Genomic DNA, 21,909 nt, shown 5'->3' on the forward strand with positions numbered 1-21,909 from the left:
ATGCCCCCTGGTTTGGCCATTTCCACCCTGATGACAGATGACTACGTAAGCCAGCCTGTGTCCAATTTCCAGCGAGCGCTGTATCATTTCCTCCTCTCTTTGCCGCCTCCAGTCAAACAGCCTGGCTGTGTGGTTTCCCCCATCGCAATGCAGTATGTTTCTTTCCAGCCAGGATTTAATGCATCGTACACTGCCACTGAAGGAGCTCCCAAGGGCTTGTAGAGAAGGCGGCCACCTTTACAAAGTGTGGGTTTATAAAGGGCTGTACATCCGCGTAGGTCCGCGGCCTACGTTTGACAAGAGTTTGCTGTGCAGACTCGTAACTGGCAACTTTGAGTGAGCGAGGGCCATCCCCGTCCAATGACTGGAGAGGCGCCGGCAGCCTAACCCTTATTTTCATTGGATGCTGTGGGTTTATGGGTGGTGGGGTGGAGGTGAATCTCTACCGAAGGAGGCATAAGGCGCTCCTTCTCTCTGCTAGTCTGCAGGTCACCCTTGGGTGAGGTGTAGCTCCTGTTTAGCCCCCGATCAGGGTCTCGTGAAGCCACGGCAGCAGGTGGTGGAATGTCACGAGCACCCACGTCATGAGACACAGTATATGATGAACCAACACTCTGAGTTTGAAGCTGGGCGTTTGATTTATGGGCAGGCATCTGATGCAACACTTCATTTGAGAGATTCCCAGGTGGCTAAGACACGCACCATTTAGGGTTGACAATCGGTCAGGCTGGCCTTAACATATAATCATCAGAAACGGGAGGAAACCATTGGTCCCATTAGCATGTTCAGGCCGCTCATCAAGATTGTGGCCGATACAAGACGGTAGACAAGGGTCCTGCCTGGTAAGATTGAATCAAAGGCTCGATGAGTAGGAAAATATCAGTGAGGGCTTTCCAAAGGTTAGACGCTGATTGGTTGTTAAGAACTAAACTTCATCATGACACATTCATCCATTTCTTATTTTGTGCTCGGTCATTGTCTCCTCATTATAGGAAGGATGTAGGAACTTCTGAGAGGGTTTGTTCATTATGTGCTGTGTCATATGTTGTGGGCGATGGGGTGAAGGCATGTGAGCTTTTTCCCCTCAGACTGAGTGAGACCAGTCTCTCAGCAGAGCCCCAGGTTCAATCCTGGCATCTGGTTGTGTCCGTGTGGAGTTTACACGTTCACCCTGCGTGGGGCTCCAGTTTTCCCCCTCGTCCAGAAGATGCATAGGTTGGTAGTTTAACTGTCTCCTGGTGTGAGGGTGAGTGATTGAATGTGGGGAAGTTCTCGAGAATAGATCAAACATCATGATGAGTAGTTGGCTTGGTGATGGTTGTGGACTCCATTAGCTAAAAGGCCTTTTTCTGTGCTGTATCTCTCCCACTCTGATGTATACACCCGTGTTTTTCAGCAATCAGTCTTGTGCATCTTCTCTGTACCTCCTTCATCCCATGTAGATTCTTTCTGTAGCCAGCCTCCCCTCCATTGACTGGAAACGCTTCCGGCTGCCTCCGGAAAGCAGCCAATATAATCAAAGACGCAAGAGATTGTGCAGATGCAGGAAATCCAGAGTAAAGCACACACATGATGCTGGAGGAACTCAGCAGGTCAGGCAGCATCAATGGAGATGAGCTCCTTTCCGGCCCCGATGAAGGGTCTCGGCCCAAAACGTCGCCCTTTTACCCCCACCATAGATGCCGCTGGGTCTGCTGAGTTCTTCCAGCATTTTGTGTGCGGTGAACATAATCCAGAGGGAAGACGGGCAGAAGGTATAAATGTTCAAGAGGCCAGACCACTGGATTGGAGGACAGCTTCTGTTATCAGACACTTGAACAGTACTCAAGTACTCTAAAGATGAGCTCGTGATCTCTCAGTCTATCTTGTCATGGTATTTGTACTTTAATGGTCTACTGCACTGTACTGCCTCCGTAGCACTGCATTCTGCGTTCAGTTTTCGGTCTCCTACCTCGATTACTCATGTATGGCACGATCTGTCAGATCAGATACGAGGGGGGGACCATCTTCCCCCAGAATATGATAAGTATTTGGCACACACTGTCAGGAGCAGAACACAGTGAACACTCGAATTATTGTTGAGGCCTAGAAGGCTGTGGACCTGATGGAATTGACAAAAATAATCCTGGGCCTGAAAAGGTTAACATATCTTGATCCCTTGTGGCTCTGGACCTCTATTTACTGGAGATTAGAAGAATGAAGGTGAAACTCATTGAAACCTATTGAAGATTGAAAGGCCTAGATAGAGCGGACGCTGTGAGGATGTTATAACCAAAGAGGCTAGCCTCAGAATAGACAAATTTCCCTTTAGAACAGAGATGAGGAATTTCTTTACCCAGAGGGCGATGAATCTGTGGAATTCATTGCCACAGTCGCCTGTGGAGGCCAAGTCATTGGGTGTATTTAAAATGGAGGTGGATAGGTGTGATTCAGTAATGGTGTCAAAGGTTACAGGGAGAAGGCAGGAGAGATTGCTCAGTATACGTGACAATAAGCCATTACCATAACATACCACACACAGTGCTCTGAGTATGATCTAACCAGCTTCCACACAAGTTTAGTGTAACTTTTTACAAATCTGTCCCTCCGTAAATAAACCCGAGTGCTTGGCCCGCTCTTTACATACCACACGGGAGGCCATGTTGCCGAGGCTAAAAGCAGCAAAGGGCTGGGTATTTTTGGGCACAGGGTTTATTATAGTACCAGGTCACTCACAGATCAAAGCCGTACCGTGAGCTGCTGGTTGTTTGATGTTTGGCCAGAGGCACGTTTGCTGTTTGCTGTCAATAAACACGAGCTGCCTTTTCTCTCAGTCCCACAATCCTCTGCGCCTGACAATGGAGGAGGCAGCTGCCTTTTCAGTTCCCTTTAATCTCTCGAGGATGGCTGGAGCCACAGCTGCTCTCGGTGTGGGAGCTGGGAGCTGAATGGGCTGGTCAGAGGTTGCACATCGACTGGCACCCATGCGGAACAGGCCGCGCGACATATTGTGATCGTTGTCAGGCAGTAGCCGTTCACGCGTACCCAAGTCGGAGTCTGGGAACTGTAACTGCAGAACAGAGAATGGGTGCAAGGGCAGTGCAGTGGGACAGTTATCCACATTGTCTCCTGTCTCAACGCGGGTTCGATCCTGACCCCGGGTGCTGTCTCTGTGGGCTCTGCATGAGTCTCCCTGTGACTGTGCGGGGATTCCTCCACTTTGCAGAGATTTGAGGGTGTGATCACTGAAGTACTCTCTTCACCAGGGTCAGTGCCTCGTCTGCCAAGGGGTAACACGGACTGGTCAGCCCGATTGGTCCACACTGACCACAAAGCCGGCCCTTCATTTCCACGTACTTAACCAAGAGTAAGGAGATGCATAGGTAGAAATCTGCCTGGGAGTGTCGCGGTTTCCACTCGGCGTTAAGGCCGGCTCCGGAGATTGGGATGGGCTCGGAACCGGGCGGCACCTCGTGCGTTCAGCCTGTCCGGGGGGGCGGGGAGGGGGCTCTAGACGAGAGGGTCCTGTCTGCACTTACCATGTCCACCCCTGTCCTTCCTACTGCAGGTCCAGGCCAGGGAGAGACGGAGACCAGGACGTGTGAGTACTACAATGCCAACCACGAGCTGGAGAAGACCAACAAGAGCGGGGTGGAGCACTGCGAGGGTGAGAAGGACAAGCGGCTTCACTGCTACGCCTCCTGGCGAAACAACTCTGGCTCCATCGAACTGGTCAAGAAGGGCTGCTGGCTGGACGATTTCAACTGCTACGACAGGTAGGAGCGGCGGCTGATGCTGCTGAGGTGTACGAACCTGGGTGAGCCACATCCTCCTGGCTTCGGTGGAGGGAGGGCAAGGCTCAGGGGTGTGGATCTGTGGAAGCTGTGGCTCGTGGCTACCGGTAAAGTTGGTCCTGTGACCTGCTCTAGTAACAAGTCCATAGAACCTGTCCCCAATCCTCTCAGAGAGTCATACAGCAGTACAGCACAGAAGCAGGCACATTGGCTCACCTAGTCCTTACCAACTATTACTCTATCTCGTCCCATCGACCCACACCAGGACCAAAGCCCTCCATACTCTCCCATCCAAACTTCTCTTAACTATTACAATTGAAACCGCATCCACCACTTCCACTGGCAGCTCGTTCCACACTCTCACCACCCTCGACGAGTGAAGAAGTTCCCCTTCATGCTCCCCTTAAACATTTCACCTTTCAACCTTAACCCAAGACCTTACTAGTCTCACCCGATCTCTGTGGAAAAAGCTTGCTTGCATATACGCTATCTGTACCCCTCATAATTTTGTATACCTCTGTCAGATCGCCTCTCATTCTCCTTCAGGAGTAAAGTCCTAACCTGCTTAACCTTTCCCTATAACTCTGGTCCTCAAGTTCCGGCAACATCCTTGTAAGTCTTCTCCGTACTCTGCAAGTCTCGTTGATATCCTCCGTAGTCAGGTGACCAGAGCTGCACACACAATACTCCAAATGTGGCCTCACCAATGTCTTGTACAACTTTTATCATCATCCAGAATCTGAATTATGAAGCAGAATGTGCCAACATCTCCCCTTACAACCCTCTCTACCTGTGAAGCCACTTTTAAGGAGTTTTGGCTTTGTATTCCCAGACCCGGCTGGTGATTCCCAGTCCATCAGCACTGGACTGCAAGGTGGATGGTCCTGGGTCCAAATCCAGCCAGGTCCCAACCTGCCAGCAGCAGTTTCTGTGCGGAAGAAAGGTCCGGCAATCTGCTTCCGTGTTCTTCCATGAAAACCCTATAGTCCATAAGGTCAGAGACAGACTACCTACTCGGAACCTGGCAGCATCTGTTCGGGTATGGGAGGGAGGGGGAACAGAACTGTTGACGTTTCAGGTCAAAACCCTGCACTTAGATATCGAAATGTCAACAATTCCTCTTCCACCTGCAGAATTCCTCCAGCAAATTTCTCAAAACACGAGCTGGAGTTGCTGGCCTGATTCACTAGCATTTTCTGAATTTTATTCCACCTCTAATTATCTCCTATTCTCCACCGCCATCAGATTTATCAGCTGTCTCTAAACACTGCCTCACTATTTTGACGTCTTTTTTCACAACTCGTTTATTTTTTCTTTATTTTTTATTTCAGTAATTTTAAAAAATATTTTCGACTGCACCTCTCACCCATGAACCAGAGGGGATAATTTCACTCACCCCATCACTGAACTGTTCCCACAAACTATAGAATCACTTCTGGGGACTCTGGAACCGCGGGCCGTTGCTTGGATCCACCGTGCACGAGCTGTGCGGGGAGCGGAGTCATGTGGTGGCTCGGCAGCCCACCCATTCAACCCCAGCCTAATATCGGGACAATTCACAATGACCAATCAGCCTTCCAACTGGGACACCTATGGACTATGGGAGGAAACCGGAGCACCCGGAGGAAACCCACGCAGCCATGGGGAGAACGTGCAAACTCCTTACAGACAGCGCCAGAATTGAGCTCTGAACTGTGATACCCCGAGCTTTACACACTATAACGTTATTACAAAAACACAGAGGATAATAATTGCCAACGCAATCTAAATTGGTACGTTCCTGCTACCCATAGACACCATGTGTTCTCTATCCAGAGGTCTCCACCCCCCACCCCCCACCCCCCAGAACGTTACCAGGCAGTCAGGCTGGGTGAAGCTCTCCGCTGCCCACCACCAGGACCGACAGTCTGCTATCTCCTGAAGCAGCAGTCCTGACAGTGAGCACAGTGTAATGTAGGCCTCAGCACCGACCCTGGGGAGACTGTAGGTCTGGACTGTGCCTGGCTGCTGCCAGCTCTACATCATGGAATCCCAGAGCTGTACAGTACACAAACAGGCCCTTCAACCCATCATACTTATACTATCAGTGATAACTATCAATGCGTGCCACATTAGAACATAGAACAGACAGGCCCTTTGGCCCTCAATGTTGTGTTGAACTTTCAATCTTCACAATCAATCTAATGTTTCCCTGCAGCATAACACCCCATTTTTTTCCCATCCACACCTGAGAGCCTCCTAAACGTCCCATTTGCCTTTTAACTCACCTGAGATCCCTCCTGCTCTAACCATCTACACCAGCCCACCGTGCAGGCCTTCCGTGTCACAGCCATGAAAGCTCACCGACTGTTTTACTCCTCCGGGAGCCTAACGGAAGTTGGCGTGCCCTCATCGACTCTCGCCATGATGAATTGGTGTGGTACCTGGTCTACACGTGACAGCGGGAAGCTGCAGAGGACTGTGGTCGCAGCTCAGCGCGTCACGGGAAGCGGCCACCCCTCCATGGATTCCTTCAACACTTCTCACTGTCAAAGCAGCCAGTGTAATCAAAGACCCCACCCAACCCGTCGTTCTCTCTTCTCCCCTCTCAATCGGGGCACCACTTGTTCATTATGTGCCCTGTCGTATGACGTGGGCGATCATGGTCTTTCCATGACCATGATTGTTTTTGGCAAATTTTTCCGCAGAAATGGTTTGCCATTGCTTTCTGGCCAGTGTCTTTATAAGACGGGTGACCCCAGCCGATATCAATACTCTTCAGGGATTGTCTGCATGGTGTCAGTGGTCGCATAACCAGGACCTGTGATGTGCACCAGCTGCTCGTACGAGCATCCACCACCTGTTCCCATGGCTTCACGTGACCCTGATCGGGTGGGGGGGGGTGGCTGTCACTAAGCAGGTGCTATACCTTGTCCGAGGGTGACCTGCGGGCTGGCGAAGAGAAGGAGCACCTTACACCTCCTTTGGTAGAGAGGTACAATTGTAAGAAAAAGTTTGCCAATATCTTTGCAATTACCTGGTTTTCTGCATTAATTACTCATAAAATGTGGTCTGATCTTCATCCAAGTCACAATAATAGACAAACACAATCTGTCTAAACTAATAATTCACATAGAACCTAGAGTGTGATTATTTAAATTGTGTAGTCAGTATTGATGAGAAGTACAATTGTTTGTTGAGACAGTTTAGTTTAAACTGATTGTGTTTGTCTATTATTGTGATTAGGATGAAGATCAGACTACATCTTGAGTAATTAATGTAGAAAACCAGGTATCTACAAAGAGATCACACACTTTATCTTGCAGCTGTACAATCAGTCAATCTATGTATATAATCTATTTTATGTACAGTACTGTGTAAAAGTCTTAGGCACACAATATACAGCTAGGATGCCTAAGACTTTTGCACAGTCCTGCGTTTGTCAATGTGAAGCAGAGAGCAAGCTTGTGAATCTGGCGGGTGGGTGGAACGCCACAGGAGGGGTATGGGACAGGTGGCAGAGAAGGAGTTCCAGGGTGGGGAGGGGGTGGGTTGGTGCGGGTGCAGACACACCCAGCTCTGAGACACCAGACGAGGTCATTCGATTCCAAACAATTGGTTTATTGATCATTACAGAATGTCTCTATGGTGCTTCCCCCCCCTCTCCTCCCCCCCCTCCTCTGCCCCCTCTCCTCCCCCCCTCTCCCCCCCTCTCCCCCCCTCTCCCCCCCTCTCCCCCCCTCTCCCCCCCTCTCCCCCCCTCTCCCCCCCTCTCCCCCCCTCTCCTCCCCCCTCCCCCCTCCCCCTCCCCCCCTCTCCCCCCCTCTCCCCCCCTCTCCCCCCCTCTCCCCCCTCTCCCCCCCTCTCCCCCCTCCCCCTCCCCCTCCCCCCCCTCCCACCTCCCCCTCTCCCCCTCTCTCCCCCCCTCTCCCTCCTCTCCCTCCTCCCCCACCAACCAGTTCCCTTTTTCCCAACCATGATTCCCCTCTCCCTGCCTCCTTCCCACTCTCAGTCCACAATAGAGACCCAGATCAGAATCAGGTTTATCATCACTCACATCTGTCATGCAATTTGTTTTTTTGTGGCAACGGTACAGGTGATATATAAAATGACAACGCTCCTATGCAAAGGTCTAGGAACTGTAGATAGATATATATGTATATCTAAGATTTTCACATAATAATTGTATTTTTTCAGTTTCAATTATTATTGTGTTGTTTACTTTGTGTGTGTTTTTGTTGTGCTGCATTGGACCCAGAGTAACAATTATTTTGTTCTCCTTTTACACGAGTACTGGAAATGACATCAAGCAGTCTTGAATCTTGAGTGTGCTATCTCTAGGCGCTGTGTAATGATTTGATTTGTATAAACGGCGTGCATGACTGGCTTTGTTGAAGCCTATTTCACTATGCCTTCCCTCTTTTTGTTTCTTCCTGAAACAGATTTGATCAGATGTGTGTGACAGGAGGTCTCCAGCACATGAGCATGTCAGCCGTAACCCTTTATTCAGTTCGTACCTGTCCCAGAGAGCACAAGTCCTGCACCTTAGAGTTTTTTCCAGTAATTACTTCAGTGCTGATGTGAGACTCAATGGCCCAACGTTTCCAGCCTCTTCTCCTTTGTGAATGGGAATAATGTGAGTCTCACCTGCTGCTAGTGAGATGGAAATTTTCCATCGGGGCCCAACTAGTCTCCTCCCTCACTTCCTGTAGACCATCCGATAGCCTGGATTAGAAGAACGGAAATGTGGAAGCTTTAGAGATTTACCAGGATGCTTACTGGATTAGAGAGCAGGTCTTATTAGGACTGGTTGAGCGAGCTAGGGCTTTTCTCTTTGGAGTGAAGGAGAATGAGAGGTAAATCGATGCCTTTAATCATCTTGTACACCCCTACCAAAAGGCATCGATTGAGTAGATAGCCAGAGAAGTTTCCCAATATTGACTGGGACTGCCTTTGTGAGGCGGATTATTTCACGTAAGATGTACCCGGGTGTTGTTTAAACCAGGACGTAGAGAATCCTACCAGGGAAAGAGCTCAGCTGTGGGTGAGGCAATGAAAGTGGGCAATGTTCTCCACTCTTAATATCATAAGACATAGGAGTAGAATTGAGGCTATTCAGCCCATCAAGTCCACTCTGGTAAGTCTGAATATACTACGAGGCCTGGTAATGCCCTGTGATAGCAGCTAAACCTGCAGAGGCAGAGTGAGATGGTGAGACAGGCAAAAGAGAGATGATACAAACTTTCCTTCATGAGTTAAAGCACGTTGTACAAGCTTTGGCTGAATGCTAGCCCGTGTTGTAGACCCGTTCATCAGAATTCCCAGACCAATGGAATTAAGTGTGTAATGAAGCTTGAGGTGTGCTTGCTTTGGCCTGCTGTCTCAGGGATTGCTACACTGGCGTGTAGCGGGCCCCGCCTTCAGCCGTGGGCCCAGACTGACGTGCTTTTCGCTCTCTCTGGCAGGGTGGAGTGCGTGGCGACGGAGGAGAACCCTCACGTATTCTTCTGCTGCTGTGAAGGCAACTATTGCAACGATAAGTTTTTCCACTTCCCGGAGAGTGTGCCGGCAGGTAGGTGGGCCGACAGTTGTGCTGTGGGAATGAATGTGTGTTTGTGAGAGGGAATGGGAGACAGAACTTGTAGACAAGTGCTGCACCCTGGGGTGAGGAGGAAGGGAGTTGGAGAAGGAACCACAGCCAAGTTTTAACCTCCCCTCAAGAAGCGAATCCCAAGGTGAAGGGAAGGGGATGGTGTTGGAACCATAACTGAGTGTTATACCCTGAGGTGAGGGGGAGGAGGAATGGGGGTCAGATCTGTAGCCAAATACTGACCTCCCCGTGAAATGGACCCCAAGCTGAAGGGAAGGGAATGGCCAAATGTTAACACTGATTGGAGGGGGAAGGTAATGGGGGACGGAAGCAGTACCCAGTGCTGCATCCTGGGTTAGGGGGAAGGGAATGGGGATTGCAACCCTAGTGAAGGGAAGGGAATGAGGGACAGTGCCATAGTGAAGTGCTGTACCATGAGCTGAGGTGGAAGGGAGTTGAAGACATAGCCAAGTACTGATATTAACCCTTCCTTCTGCCCTCTCTCCACCCTCCCCCACCCCCCGCAGTCGTGTTTGGGCCACCGCCGTCCACTCCGTCACTGCTGAACATCCTAGTGTACGCGCTGCTTCCCATCACCGGGCTGTCCGTCATCATCCTGTTGGCCTTCTGGATGTACCGCCATCGCAAGCCTCCGTACGGCCACGTGGACATGAACGAGGTTCGGAATGCGCAGCGCGGCAGGGGGGCGGGGGTGGGGGTTGCTGGGTGCTGGTGGACACGGTTACGGTGGTCTGGGGTGCACTCGGTGCAAACCGCTGGGAAGTATCGTTCTCCATGCAAGAGTGCCTGAGAGCCACAAGGTCGTGTGTACGTTGTTGGCTGATGAGAGAATTGCAACACGGGGAAAGGCCCCTCAACCCATACCGAACATCGACCATCCATTCCTTTTCCTTTAGTGTAACGCACACAAAACGCTGGAGGAACTCGGCAGGCCAGGCAGCATCTGTAAACAGTCAACAATTTGGGCCGAGACCTAAACGCTGACTGTTTACTCTTTTCCACTGATGCTGCCTGACCTGCTGAGTTTCTCCAGCATTTTGTGTCTGTTGCCCTGGTTTTCCAGTATCTGCAGAATTTCTTGTGTCTGTTTATAATTTGTACTATTTATTTATTTTGCAATTTATAGTAATTTGAATCCTGCGCCTGGAGACATTCCTCTGCATCGCAAGTTTCCTGCAGTCTCTTACCATTTAGATAAATAGATTTTTATTTTGACACTTCCTACCAACGTGGACAATTTTTCATTTTCCCATGTTACGCACTATTTCAAAGTTCAAAGTACATTTATTGTCAAGGTATGTATTTGTCTTCTTGCAGTCAGCCACAAAACAAAGAAACACCATAGAACCTGTTTAAAGAAAACCTCCACACAACAAGACCATCAAACTTGCAAAAAAGAATAAGATTGCTCAAACAGCAAAAAGTGAGCAAATAACACACAGAGCTTTAAACATCTCCGTAGAGTCCTCAAAAGTGGGGCCAGTCCAGGGACCGATGGCTTCAGACCTTGCTCAAATCACGCTCTCACTTAACCTTTTCATATGTATCCATTTGCAACCACTTTGGGCTCCCTTACCAAGTTAGTTCCCCACTTAACCTCGATGCCATCAGCAAATTTGGCAACTGTCATAATTTATACAAGTTGTAAAAAAAACGTTGTGGCCTCAACACTGATCCCTGTGGCAATCCGATTCAGACTTGTTTTCCCTGACTGGCATGATGTGAAAATTGATTTTGCAGCAGCAGTACAATGCAAAGACATACAGTTATTCTAAATTAAAAATTAAACAGTGATTTAAAAAAACAATGAGGTAGTGTTCATTGGTCCAGGGACTTTTCTGAAATCCGAGGGCAGAGGGGAGGAAGCTGTTCCTGAATCATTGAGTGTGGGTCTTTAGGCTTCTGTACCTCTTCCCCAGGTCTAATAATGAGAAGAGGGCTTGTCCTGGGGGTCCTTAATGAAGAATGCTGGCTTCCTTGGTGGAGCTGGCAGAGCCTACCAAACCTGTGCATTTCAGGTTGCCATGCAACCAGCCAGAACGCCCTGCGGTGTACATCTATAGAAATCTGCAAGTGTATTTGGTGACATACAATTTGTCAAATTCCTAATGAACTAGTGCGCCTTCTTCGTGATTGCATCAAAGTGTTGGCCTGGGGATTGATCCTCAGAGATGTGGACACCCAGGAACTTAGTTTCCCATCTTTCAATGACGACTGGTGTGTGTTCTCCTGACTCTCCTTTGCTAAGATCAGGACAGACTGGAGAACTTGTCTAGTGAGGCGTCGTGGGTGGAACTGTATGACTGACCACATTAATGAGCTAGATTTCAGACCACCCACAGTCTATGGGATTTAAAGGAACTAATTTGTAGAGGGATCGCAGACTGTTGTACAAAACACAAGGTTGGTATCGCAGGTGATGTTAACTTTCCATGTATTGACTGGGACTCCCAAAGTGTAAAAGGACTAGATAGGATAGTGTTTGTTAAATGTGTTCAGGAAAGTTTCCTTAATCAGTATGTAGCAGTCCCAATGTGTGTGTGTGTGTGTGTGTGTGTGTGTGAGAGAGAGAGACTGACTGACTGACTTTATCTATTATTAGGAAAGAGACAGGGCAAGTGACAGAAGTTTGTATAGGGGAACTGTTTGCATCGAGTGATCATAATGCCATTAGCTTCAAGGTAATTATGGAAAAGGATAGGGCTGGCCCTCACATTTTAGATTCTAAACTGGAAAAAGGCCAGTTCTGATGGTATCAGAAATGATTTAGCAAGTGTGGATTGGGACAGGCTGTTTTCTAGCAAAGATGTTTTTGGTAAGTGGGAGGCCTTCAAAAGTGAAATTTTGAGAGTACAAATCTGTCAGAATAAAAGGCAAGGATGACAGGTTTAGGGAACCTTGGCTTTCAAGAGATACTGAGGCCCTAGTTTAGAAAAAGAGGTGCATTGCAGGTATAGGCAGGTAGGAAGAAATGAGGAGTTTAAGAAATGCAAGAGAACACTTAAGAAGGAAATCAGGAGGTTGAAAAGAAGGCATGTAGCAGATAAAGTGAAGGGAAATCCTAAGGGATTCTACAGATATGTTAAGAGCAAAAGGATTGCAAGGGACTGTGGAAGATCAGAATGGTAATCTATGCATGGAGTCAAATAGATGTAAAATAGAGTGTTTGCATCTGTATTTACAAAGCTGCAAAGAGCTCATGGACACTGTACAGGTTACAGAGGAAGAGGTGTTTGCTCTCTTGAGGCAAATTGGGTTGGACAAATCCCCAGAGGCTGACAATATGTTCCCTCGAACCCTGTCTGAGGCTAGTACAGAAAGTGCAGCAGCCCTAGCAGGGATGCTTAAATCGACAGGTGAGATACCGGAGGATTGGAGGATAGCTAATGTTGTTCCACTGTTTAAGAAAGGCTCTAAAAATAAATGAGGAAATTGTAGGCAGGTGAGCCTGACATCAGGTATTGTAAGGGACTGAATATATGAGTATTTGGATAATCAGCGTGGCTTTGCGCATGGTAGGTTATGTCTAACCAATCTTAGAGTTTTTTCAAGAAAGTTTCCAGGAAAGTTGATGAAGGCTATATAGACTGAGGAGAGAGTTGGTAGAGGTATACAAAATTATGAGGGGTATAGATAGGGTAAATGCAAGCAGGCTTTTTCCGCTGAGGTTGGGTGAGACTAGAACTACAGGTCATGGGTTAAGGATGAAAGGTGAAATGTTTGAGGGACCATGAGCAGAAAGTTTGTCACTCAGAGTGTGGTGAGTGTGTGGAATGAACTGCAAGCACATGGTGGATGCAATTCCAGTTTCAACATTAAAAGGGAAGTTGGGATAAGTACATAGATGGGAGGGGAATGGCGGGCTATGTCCTGGTGCAGATCGATGGGACTAAGCAGTTTAAATGGTTTGACATGGACTAGATGGGCTGAAAGGCCCATTTTTGTGCTGTAGTGTGCTATGACTCTATAATCAATTCCTTGGTCTTGTTGATGTTGTGTCTGGGGTGGTGGTTGTGCTACCACTCAAGCAGCCAATCTCTCTCGCTCTTCTCTCAACTTGTTTATGCACACACTCTCCTGTCTTCTGTTAGCCAGCCGATCTGCCGCCTGAGCCGCTCTGTTACCGTGCATCCCACGCAATGTGCTTTCAGTCTTCTTCCTGAAAAGCTGGATCAGTGACTAATGATGAGTGGCCTTCTGGATTATCCATCATTGGCCAGTTCTCCTTCATTCAAAGCAGATATTCCATCTTCCAGGAACTCCACAATGAACTGATCAAACATCGTCGACTGCACCTCTTCCTACAGATGCTGCTTGGCCTGCTGCGTTCACCAGCAACTTTGATGTGTGTTGCGATGATTTCTCTCATGTTGACTTTGCCTGATTGACTCAATTTTTTTTTCCCAAGAGTGCGTTTTTTTAATGCTTTTAATAAAAAGCTTCTAGCTTTTTCCCTATGAGTAACATTAAGCTAACCAATCTGCAGTTTCCTGCTTTCTGTGCCTCAGCTGACAAAATGTGGTGGATACAGCCCAGTCCATCACAGGCCAAGCCCTCCGCACCCTTGAGTAAATCTACAAGCAAGCAGCATACATCATCAAGGACTCCCCACCGTCCAGGCCATGCTGCCTTCTTGCCACTGCTATCAGAGGAGCCTTAGGACCCACACCACCAGATGCAGAAACAGTTATTACCCTACAAACATCAGGCTTCTGAACCAGAGTGGATAATGTCTCTCACCTCAACACTGAACTGATTTCACAACCAGTGACTCTACAACTCGTGTTCTCAGTATTATTTATTTATCTCTGTTTTATATTTGCACAGTTACCTGTTTTTGGCACACTGGTTGCTTGTCACTCTTTGTGTAATTTTTCACTGATTCTATTGTATTCCTTTGTTCTACTGTGAATGCCTGCAGGAAAATGAGTCTCAGGGTAATACAGGTGTCCCCCGCTTTTCGAACGTTCGCTTTACGAAACCTCACTGTTATGAAAGACCTACATTAGTACCCTATTTTCGCTTTCAGAAGGTGTTTTCACTGTTACGAAAAAAATCAGCGCGCGATAAAAGGCAGCGTGCCCCGAGCAGCCACTCTCCCCCAGATTCGGAACTGCTTTGCTTAAACAGGAGCCTGTGAGCAGCCGTTTGCAAGATGAGTTCTATGGTATCGGAAAAGCCTGAAAGAGCTTGTAAGGGTGTTACACTTACGGTAAAACTAGACATAATTAAGCGCTTTGATCATGGTGAACGAAGTAAGGACAACGTGAGTTTGGCTTGCAGAAGTTGACGAAGATGATGTTGGAGAGGTTTTGGCATCCCATGACCAAGAACTGATAGATGAAGAGCTGATGCAATTGGAAGAAAAAAGGATAACAATTGAAACTGAATGAGTAATGATAAAGTACGACTTTAATTTTGAAAGGGTACGTCGGTTTAGGGGATATTTGCAGGATGGTTTGAGTCCTTATTAAAGAACTGTGTGATAGAAAAATGCGCGAGGCTCAGCAGTCAAGCAAGCCTTCCACATCAGCCACAGCAGATGACGAACCTTGACCTTCGACATCGAGGTGGGCAGAGATAGAAGATGCTCTAATGGAAACAGGCGACGAGATGACACCCCAGTGTCCCACCACCCCAACCCCCAGGCCACAGACAGACACCGATTCGTGGAGAATGCAAAGGTAGCTGGGAGGCACACGGCACATCTTTAAGAAAAAAGCCGAAGTAAGCATGCTAATTAATTAGGTGCCGCCGACACGTCATTGTCGGCCCAGATCAGAGACGACGCAATCGGAAATCGGCACTGATCTGGGCCGACAATTACGGGCGGCACCTAATTAATTAGCATGTTTGTTTCGGCTTTTTTCTTAAAGATGTGCTGTGTACCCCCCGGCTACCGCTGGACCCCTGCGTTCTTCGTGGCAATGTATCGCTCAGCGGCCCGGAGGGTGGGGGCCACTGCACCACCCCAACCTGCGACGACTCAGTCTAACACACCATCATCAGTGAGCTCGCTGTTTTCCCGATTCCAGTAAGTGATACTACACTGTACATACATTATTTCTACTTTATATTGGCTGTGTATTTTTACGTGTTATTTGGTATGATTTGGCAGCTTCACAGTTTAAAGGTTACTGGAGAGCACTTGCGCCGTGTTTTTGCCAACAGCGCTTGGGTAAGATTTTCTGCCGACGGCGCTTGCGAGAGATTTTCGCTACGGAGAAGAGTTCAGTAATGATTGTGGAAAAGTATTTCTACTTTATATAGGCTGTGTATTTATCATATCATTCCTGCTTTTACTGTATCTTACTGTTATTTTAGGTTTTATGTGTTATTTGGCATGATTTGGTAGGTTATTTTTGGGTCTGCGAACGTTCACAAAATTTTCCCATATAAATAAATGGTAATTGCTTCTTTACTTTACAACATTCCGGCTTACGTACCATTTCATAGGAACACTGTATCTTCGGATGGCGGAGGAAACCTGTACATAGTGACATCTATGTATTTGATAATAAACTTTGAACACTTCATTTTCCCCACATTTTTTATTTTCTCCAAACCTGGGGAATTTTGGAAGATTGAAAACCAAAGGATTAACATTCTCATTAGCAGCTTGAAGACCGTTGGATGAAGTCCATCAGGGCCCAGTGTCAGCTTGTCAGCTCAAAGTCCAAAACTGATTGTAATTTTCTCTCTCCCTTCCAATTGTATATTTGTAGCCAACTCTGAGATATGTCTCCATCAGTGAAAACTGATGCAATGGGTCTAACTAATATAGATGTTTACTTCGTCTGGGTCTGTGTTTTCCATTATTTTTTACTATTAGAGTCCCCCCTGGCAAAGTGGTTAAGGTGTTCATCTAGTGATCTGAAGGTCGCTAGTTTGAGCCTCGTCTGTGGCAGCATGTTTGTGTCCTTGAGCAAGGCACTTAACCACACATTGCTCTAGTCTGTGCGAGGAGTGGCGCCCCACACAGACTTCCAATCTGCACCTTGTAAGGCTTGAAAATGCCCGACGCAGGCCTGTGGTCTGAGTTGACGTTCCCTTCTTTCTATAAGACCAAGACTGTTTGTTTTGTTATTTAAATACCTACAGAATTTTTTTTTACCATGTTTGTGCTTTTGATGACCCGATGACCCATCTTTGCATTTCAGTCATGTGTGTGTGTATGTATGTATATTTATTTATTTATTTACTTATTTATTTTAATTTGCCGTTTATTTGGAGCAGGAGACTTGCCAAACAGGTTCTAACTAGTGCTGGTCACATGCCTTTGCATAGCCATTGGACATTACACCATACTGAGAAAAATCAGTTTTTAAGTAGTGTCAGTTATGTGTGTTTGGGTTCAAATGTCATTGATTTTTGTCAGTGATAGTTGGCAAGAAATAAGCAGGAAGAGATTTCTGAACTATTTTGCTCACTGCGTTTTCAAGCATTCAGGCTTGGAGGTGCCAGAAACTGCAGGGAGTGAAAATGGAATGATTTCACTACTTCATCAAGTTAGGAACTACGAAGAATTTGAAGATATCGACAATCATCTTGAATGTTACAATGAATGTGAAGACTTGGAGGATGCTATCATCGATGGCATTGCATGAAGGCAGTCCATTATCTACACTAGATGTCTGCGTTGATTTTGTTCATTGATGAATTCCTCCATCAATAACTATTAGTAACTAATACATGATTTTATAATGCTGTAGAGCGATTGTTAGTGTTTTAATTTGTGAGTCACATACTCCTTTTTCACAGTAGAACCCAAAAAACAGGGAAAATTATAAAGCATGAGAAACTAAAAATTCAAAGACTGAGATGTCAGCAGTTCGAAAGTATTCATCCCCTTTGCTCAGTATTTAGTTGAACCACTTCTTGCAGCGAGTATAGAGAGTAGTCTTTTTAGATAAGTCTCTATTAGCTTTGCATAACGTGATGGAGCAAGATTTGCCCATTCCCCCCCCCCCCCGTGCAAAATTGCTCGAGCTGTGCCAGGTTAGTTGGGGAGTGGTGGTGGACAGCAGTCTTGAGGTCTTGCCAGAGATGTTAGATTAGGTTAAGGTCAGGACTGACTGGGCCATGCAAGGTGTTTTGGGTTGTTGTCCTGCTGAAAGACAAACTTCCTCCCCAGTTTCAGCTCTCTGGCAGAGGCTAGCAGGTTTTTATCCAGGATCTGTGTACTTAGCAGTGTTCGGTCTTCCATCAGTTCTAACCAGATTTCCAGTCCCTTCTGCTGAAAAGTGTCCCTATAGTATGGTGATACCTCCACCATACTTTACAGTAGGGATGGTTTTACCTGGCTGACGCGCAGCATTGGATTTATGCTACATGCACTGCTTAGTGTTGAGGCCAAAAAGTTCCATTTTAGTCTCATCCGACCACCAGACTTTCCACATCTTTACAGCATCTTCTGCGTGATGGTTTCCAAATTTTTTACAGGCAAGGGTATTTTTTTTCTTTAGCCAGGGCTGCTTCCTTCTCATAATACCCTTTTAGTGTAAGCCTTGTGCAGCCATGAACTTCATCTGCAGTTGCAGCCATTGACTTCTGCAGCTCTCTGAGTGATTGTTGACCTCTTACAAGTATCATTCTTCTAAGTTTAGAGAGGTAGCCTGACCTAATCAATGTGGCTGAGGTTTCATATTTTTTTTTACTTTTTCATGATGGATTGCACTCTTTGAGGTATGTTCAGTGCCTTTGAGATGGTCTTGTACCCTCCCCCAGACTTGTGCTTCTCTATTATCATTTCCCTGATATTTTCTTTGTCTTCATTTTGGTTGGGTCTGTTGAAAATCTACGGTACTGATGATTTACAGAGAGAGGGGAGGGGACTTATCCCTACGAATTCATTGAAAAAAGGTGATCCTCCAATTTTCTGCATCAACAAAGTGGGTGAGTTGGTAAGGTTATTGTAGCAGAGGAAGGCTGGCGTAGAACTTACGGAACGGATGAATACTTTTTCAGCCAAACAAATTTGATTTTTAATTGTTAGTGAATTGTTGGTATGTTTTTGAAGTTTTGATTTGACATGATACACAATGTTTTGTAGTTAGCTCAAAAATCCTACTTCAATACATTTTAAATTTAGAAAATGAGACAGTAAAATATGAAAATAGTTGTGGAGTCTGAATACTTTTTCAAGGTACTGTGTGTGTAGGTGTATGCGTATATATAGTATGTACGTCTATATATTTGTTCACTTTTCAGAGTCAGTTTAATATCACTGGTACATGTTGTGAAATGTGTTGTTACAACAGCGGTACAATGCAATACATTGTAAAAGAAAGCAGAATAAATGTAATTAAACAAGTAGTGCAAAGGGAGAGTGAAATTGGTGAGGTAGAGTACAGAGGTTCATTGTCCATTCAGAAATCAGTTGGCGGAGGGGAAGAAGTTCTGAAAGCACTTATATTTTTATATTTGACACTACCTTTAGTGCCTCAGGTCCCCCACAGATTGTGGGTCGTTCCCCCCTCCCCGGAATTTTTCTTCCTCATCAAAGTGCATCTTTTCAGTATTTTTTTTGAACACTCCTCTTAAGTGCTACCAATGCATCATGATTAAGTTATGCCTCAAATTATACATATCAGGCCTGAACCTGGTTTCCTTTGCTCAGGCTGCAAGTGATGTGGTACCAAGCTGCCTGGGAGTGTCTGTGTAGTGAGGTCATTATTGAATCCTTATCTTATTCACCCCCCCCCCCCCAATCTAGAACAGCCTGCTCTCTGCTCGTCCTCCAGTCTATCATCCATAATACTTCCACCCATTTGATTCCGTACAAGTCCCCGATTATTGTTTTTAAAATTTTATTTACTACTTTTGTCCCTGTTCCTGCCCGCTCTCCCCTGACTTTGCACCCCCGACCCTGTCCCTGTTATGCCATTGGATCATATTCATTATTTATCCACACACAGACCTCATCAGTTTTGTCTATTTCGATACAAAATCCTTCGTTCTGTCCTTTACCAATTTTTGTAACCCCTCTGCTTATTCTGGTTTATTCCTTGATTTGTGCTTTCTACCTCTTCCTGTGACCAGTTATCCGTTCCCATATTAGCACTCATCTCTCTCACTTCATCCCACTACTCTTTGGTTCCACATTGTTACTACTTTAAAACTCTGCTCCCATTACTTAGTTTAAAATCCTCTTATTTCTCTGGTTATCCAGCTCGCTGATTGTCACTAACGAGAGAAAATCTGCAGATGCTGGAAATCCAAGCAAGGGACACACAAAACGCTGGAGGAACTCAAAAAAAAAAAAATCTGCAGATGTTCTTTTCCATACATGCTGCCTGGCCTGTTGAGTTCCTCTAGCATTTTGTGTGTGTCACTGATTGTCAAGTTGTCAACAATGCTTATAACCTTATGGTCTAATATAGGCATTTTATAGATAGAAGGCATTGGTTTAGTTCTGTATTTGATTACTAATTTCTTTAGGTCAGCATAACATTGTGGGCCAAAGGGCCTTGTGTTTGTGTGCCGCTCCCATCATTCCCATTGCCCCAAGAACCAAAATCCATTCACTCTCCCGTGTGTGCTCACCCTCTTTATCATCTATTTCCCCTTTCTCTTCATCCTTTCTCTTTCTTCCCCGTCTTCCTCACTCATTCTCCCATTCTCTCAGTCACCTCTCCACCCGACCTCACTGCCTGAAGCTTCTCTTCCCCCAGTAATGTGCCTTGATCCAACGTGTTGAAACTCAAACTGTCCTGAGTGTTTAACCAACCGCTCATTCATCTCTTTCCCTCCCAGGACCCAAGTCTGCCGTCGCCTTCCCCACTGGTGGGCCTAAAGCCTCTGCAGCTACTCGAGATCAAAGCTAGGGGTCGCTTTGGCTGCGTTTGGAAGGCTCGGCTAATGAACGACTATGTGGCTGTAAAGATCTTCCCCATCCAGGTGAGAGCCGTGTTGAGCCTGACAAAGCCCTGAATAAAATGCTACTCCGGGAATCTCAGGAAAACCTTATGATGACCAGGTGGCAGCGGACGGCAACTTTGCACCAGCGACTGGAGAGTCCTGAGTTATTCTTTTACTTGGAGCAGTGCGCAGGTTACTACGGCAACTCAGCAGGTCAGGCAGCATCCAAGACCTAAAATGTCGCCTGTTTATTCCTCTCCATAAATACTGCCTGACCTGCTGAGTTCCTCCTGCATTGAGTGAGTGTGTGTGTGTGTGGATTCCCGGCACACTGAAGCTTGCAAACTTCAAAAACAAACAACAGTGAAACTGGTCATGAATCAGTGTCTGCTGACTTCATCTCCCTCCCCTGGTGTTTTGATGACACTGCATTCTCTAATTAGAATGGAAATTACTTTGGGTCCTCTGAGGGGTGAGGCATCGTGAAGCAGTGTGTTGCCCCCCTCCGCCAGTGTCAGTCTTCATACCTTGTTAATATTAATGAAGGGCTTGTTTGGATTTGGTTTCTCCCCTTGTCGGTAGAAGGCCTTCTGGTCAGGGATGTTGCGTCCTAGATACACAAGCCAGGGCAGTGCTATGTGGAGAGCAAGCTGCTGTCCATGTAGCAAGCTCCCCCTCTCCCTGCATCTGATGAACCCAAAGGAACTGATACAGTTTGGCACCAGCTGTGTCACAAGAGTTGCCAGTCAGCGTTGAACTCAACATGGGACTGCCTTAGGGACTCCAGCTCCAGGCTTATCCCTCAGGGTTTGCTCCTGAAGCCTTCCCCATGAGCGGATATAGCCGCAAGGCAGCGGAGGTTTGAGATCAGTTTTCCTTCCCCGAGGTGATCTGCCAACCACGGTTGATGGGCCCCATCAGTCTGAAGCGACTGGTTTTAAGGGGCTGGTAACCTGCCTTCGCCCCGTCTCCTGTCAGTAGAAATGGTTCTGCTGGGCTTAGCCAGGCGTAAAGACGGTTGTCAGAGGCTATTTAAGACTCGAGTTGTCGTCGGTAAATGTATTGACATAGAACAAGGAACAGTACAGCACAGGAACAGGTCCTTCGACCCACAGTGTTGTACCAAACCAATTAAATGAGTAATCAAATAGCCAGCTAAACTAATCCCTTCTGCCTACACAATGTCCACATCCCTCCATTTCCCTCACATTCATGTGCCTATCTAAACACCTCTTAAAAGTCCCTAATGTATCTGCCTCCACCACCACCCCTCTGAGGGGCAGCGTAAGTCAGAAGAAGAAGAAAAAATGTTTCTCGCATCTGGAAATTATCTCTCCTCACCTTAAATGCAGGCCTGCTGGTATCGGATATTTCAGCCCTGGGATAAAGATATTGTCCGCCTATTCTGAGTGTAGTTCAGCGCGACATTGGGTGTCAGGGTGGAGATGCGTCTCTACCAAAGGAGGTGTGAGGTGCTCCTTCCCTCCGCTAGTCCGCCAGTCTGCAGGTCACCCTTGGGCAAGGCGTAGCACCTGCTTAGCCCCCCCCTCCCCACATCCCGCTCCTGATCAGGGTGACGTGAAGCCATGGGCGCACGTGGTGGATGGTCGTGTGAGCAGCTGGTGCACATCACAAGTCCTGGTTATGTGACCGCAGACACCAGGCAGACAATCTCTGAAGAGTGTT

At 46.9% G+C, this 21,909-nt stretch overlaps 1 protein-coding gene across 2 annotated transcripts in view; it reads left to right on the forward strand.

Moving 5' to 3' along the window:
• The window catches only part of acvr2ba (activin A receptor type 2Ba), a 161,719-nt gene that overhangs the window by 100,903 nt on the left and 38,907 nt on the right, over positions 1-21,909 (forward strand). For both annotated transcript variants that reach the window (XM_072254123.1, XM_072254124.1), the window contains exons 2-5: positions 3,548-3,755; positions 9,218-9,324; positions 9,870-10,021; positions 20,119-20,262. In XM_072254123.1, coding sequence (XP_072110224.1) covers positions 3,548-3,755; positions 9,218-9,324; positions 9,870-10,021; positions 20,119-20,262 — 611 coding nt within the window. The remainder of the gene's footprint in view (positions 1-3,547; positions 3,756-9,217; positions 9,325-9,869; positions 10,022-20,118; positions 20,263-21,909) is intronic.

This window comes from Mobula birostris, chromosome 3, assembly GCF_030028105.1.
Source record: "Mobula birostris isolate sMobBir1 chromosome 3, sMobBir1.hap1, whole genome shotgun sequence".
Classification (NCBI taxonomy): domain Eukaryota; kingdom Metazoa; phylum Chordata; class Chondrichthyes; order Myliobatiformes; family Myliobatidae; genus Mobula; species Mobula birostris.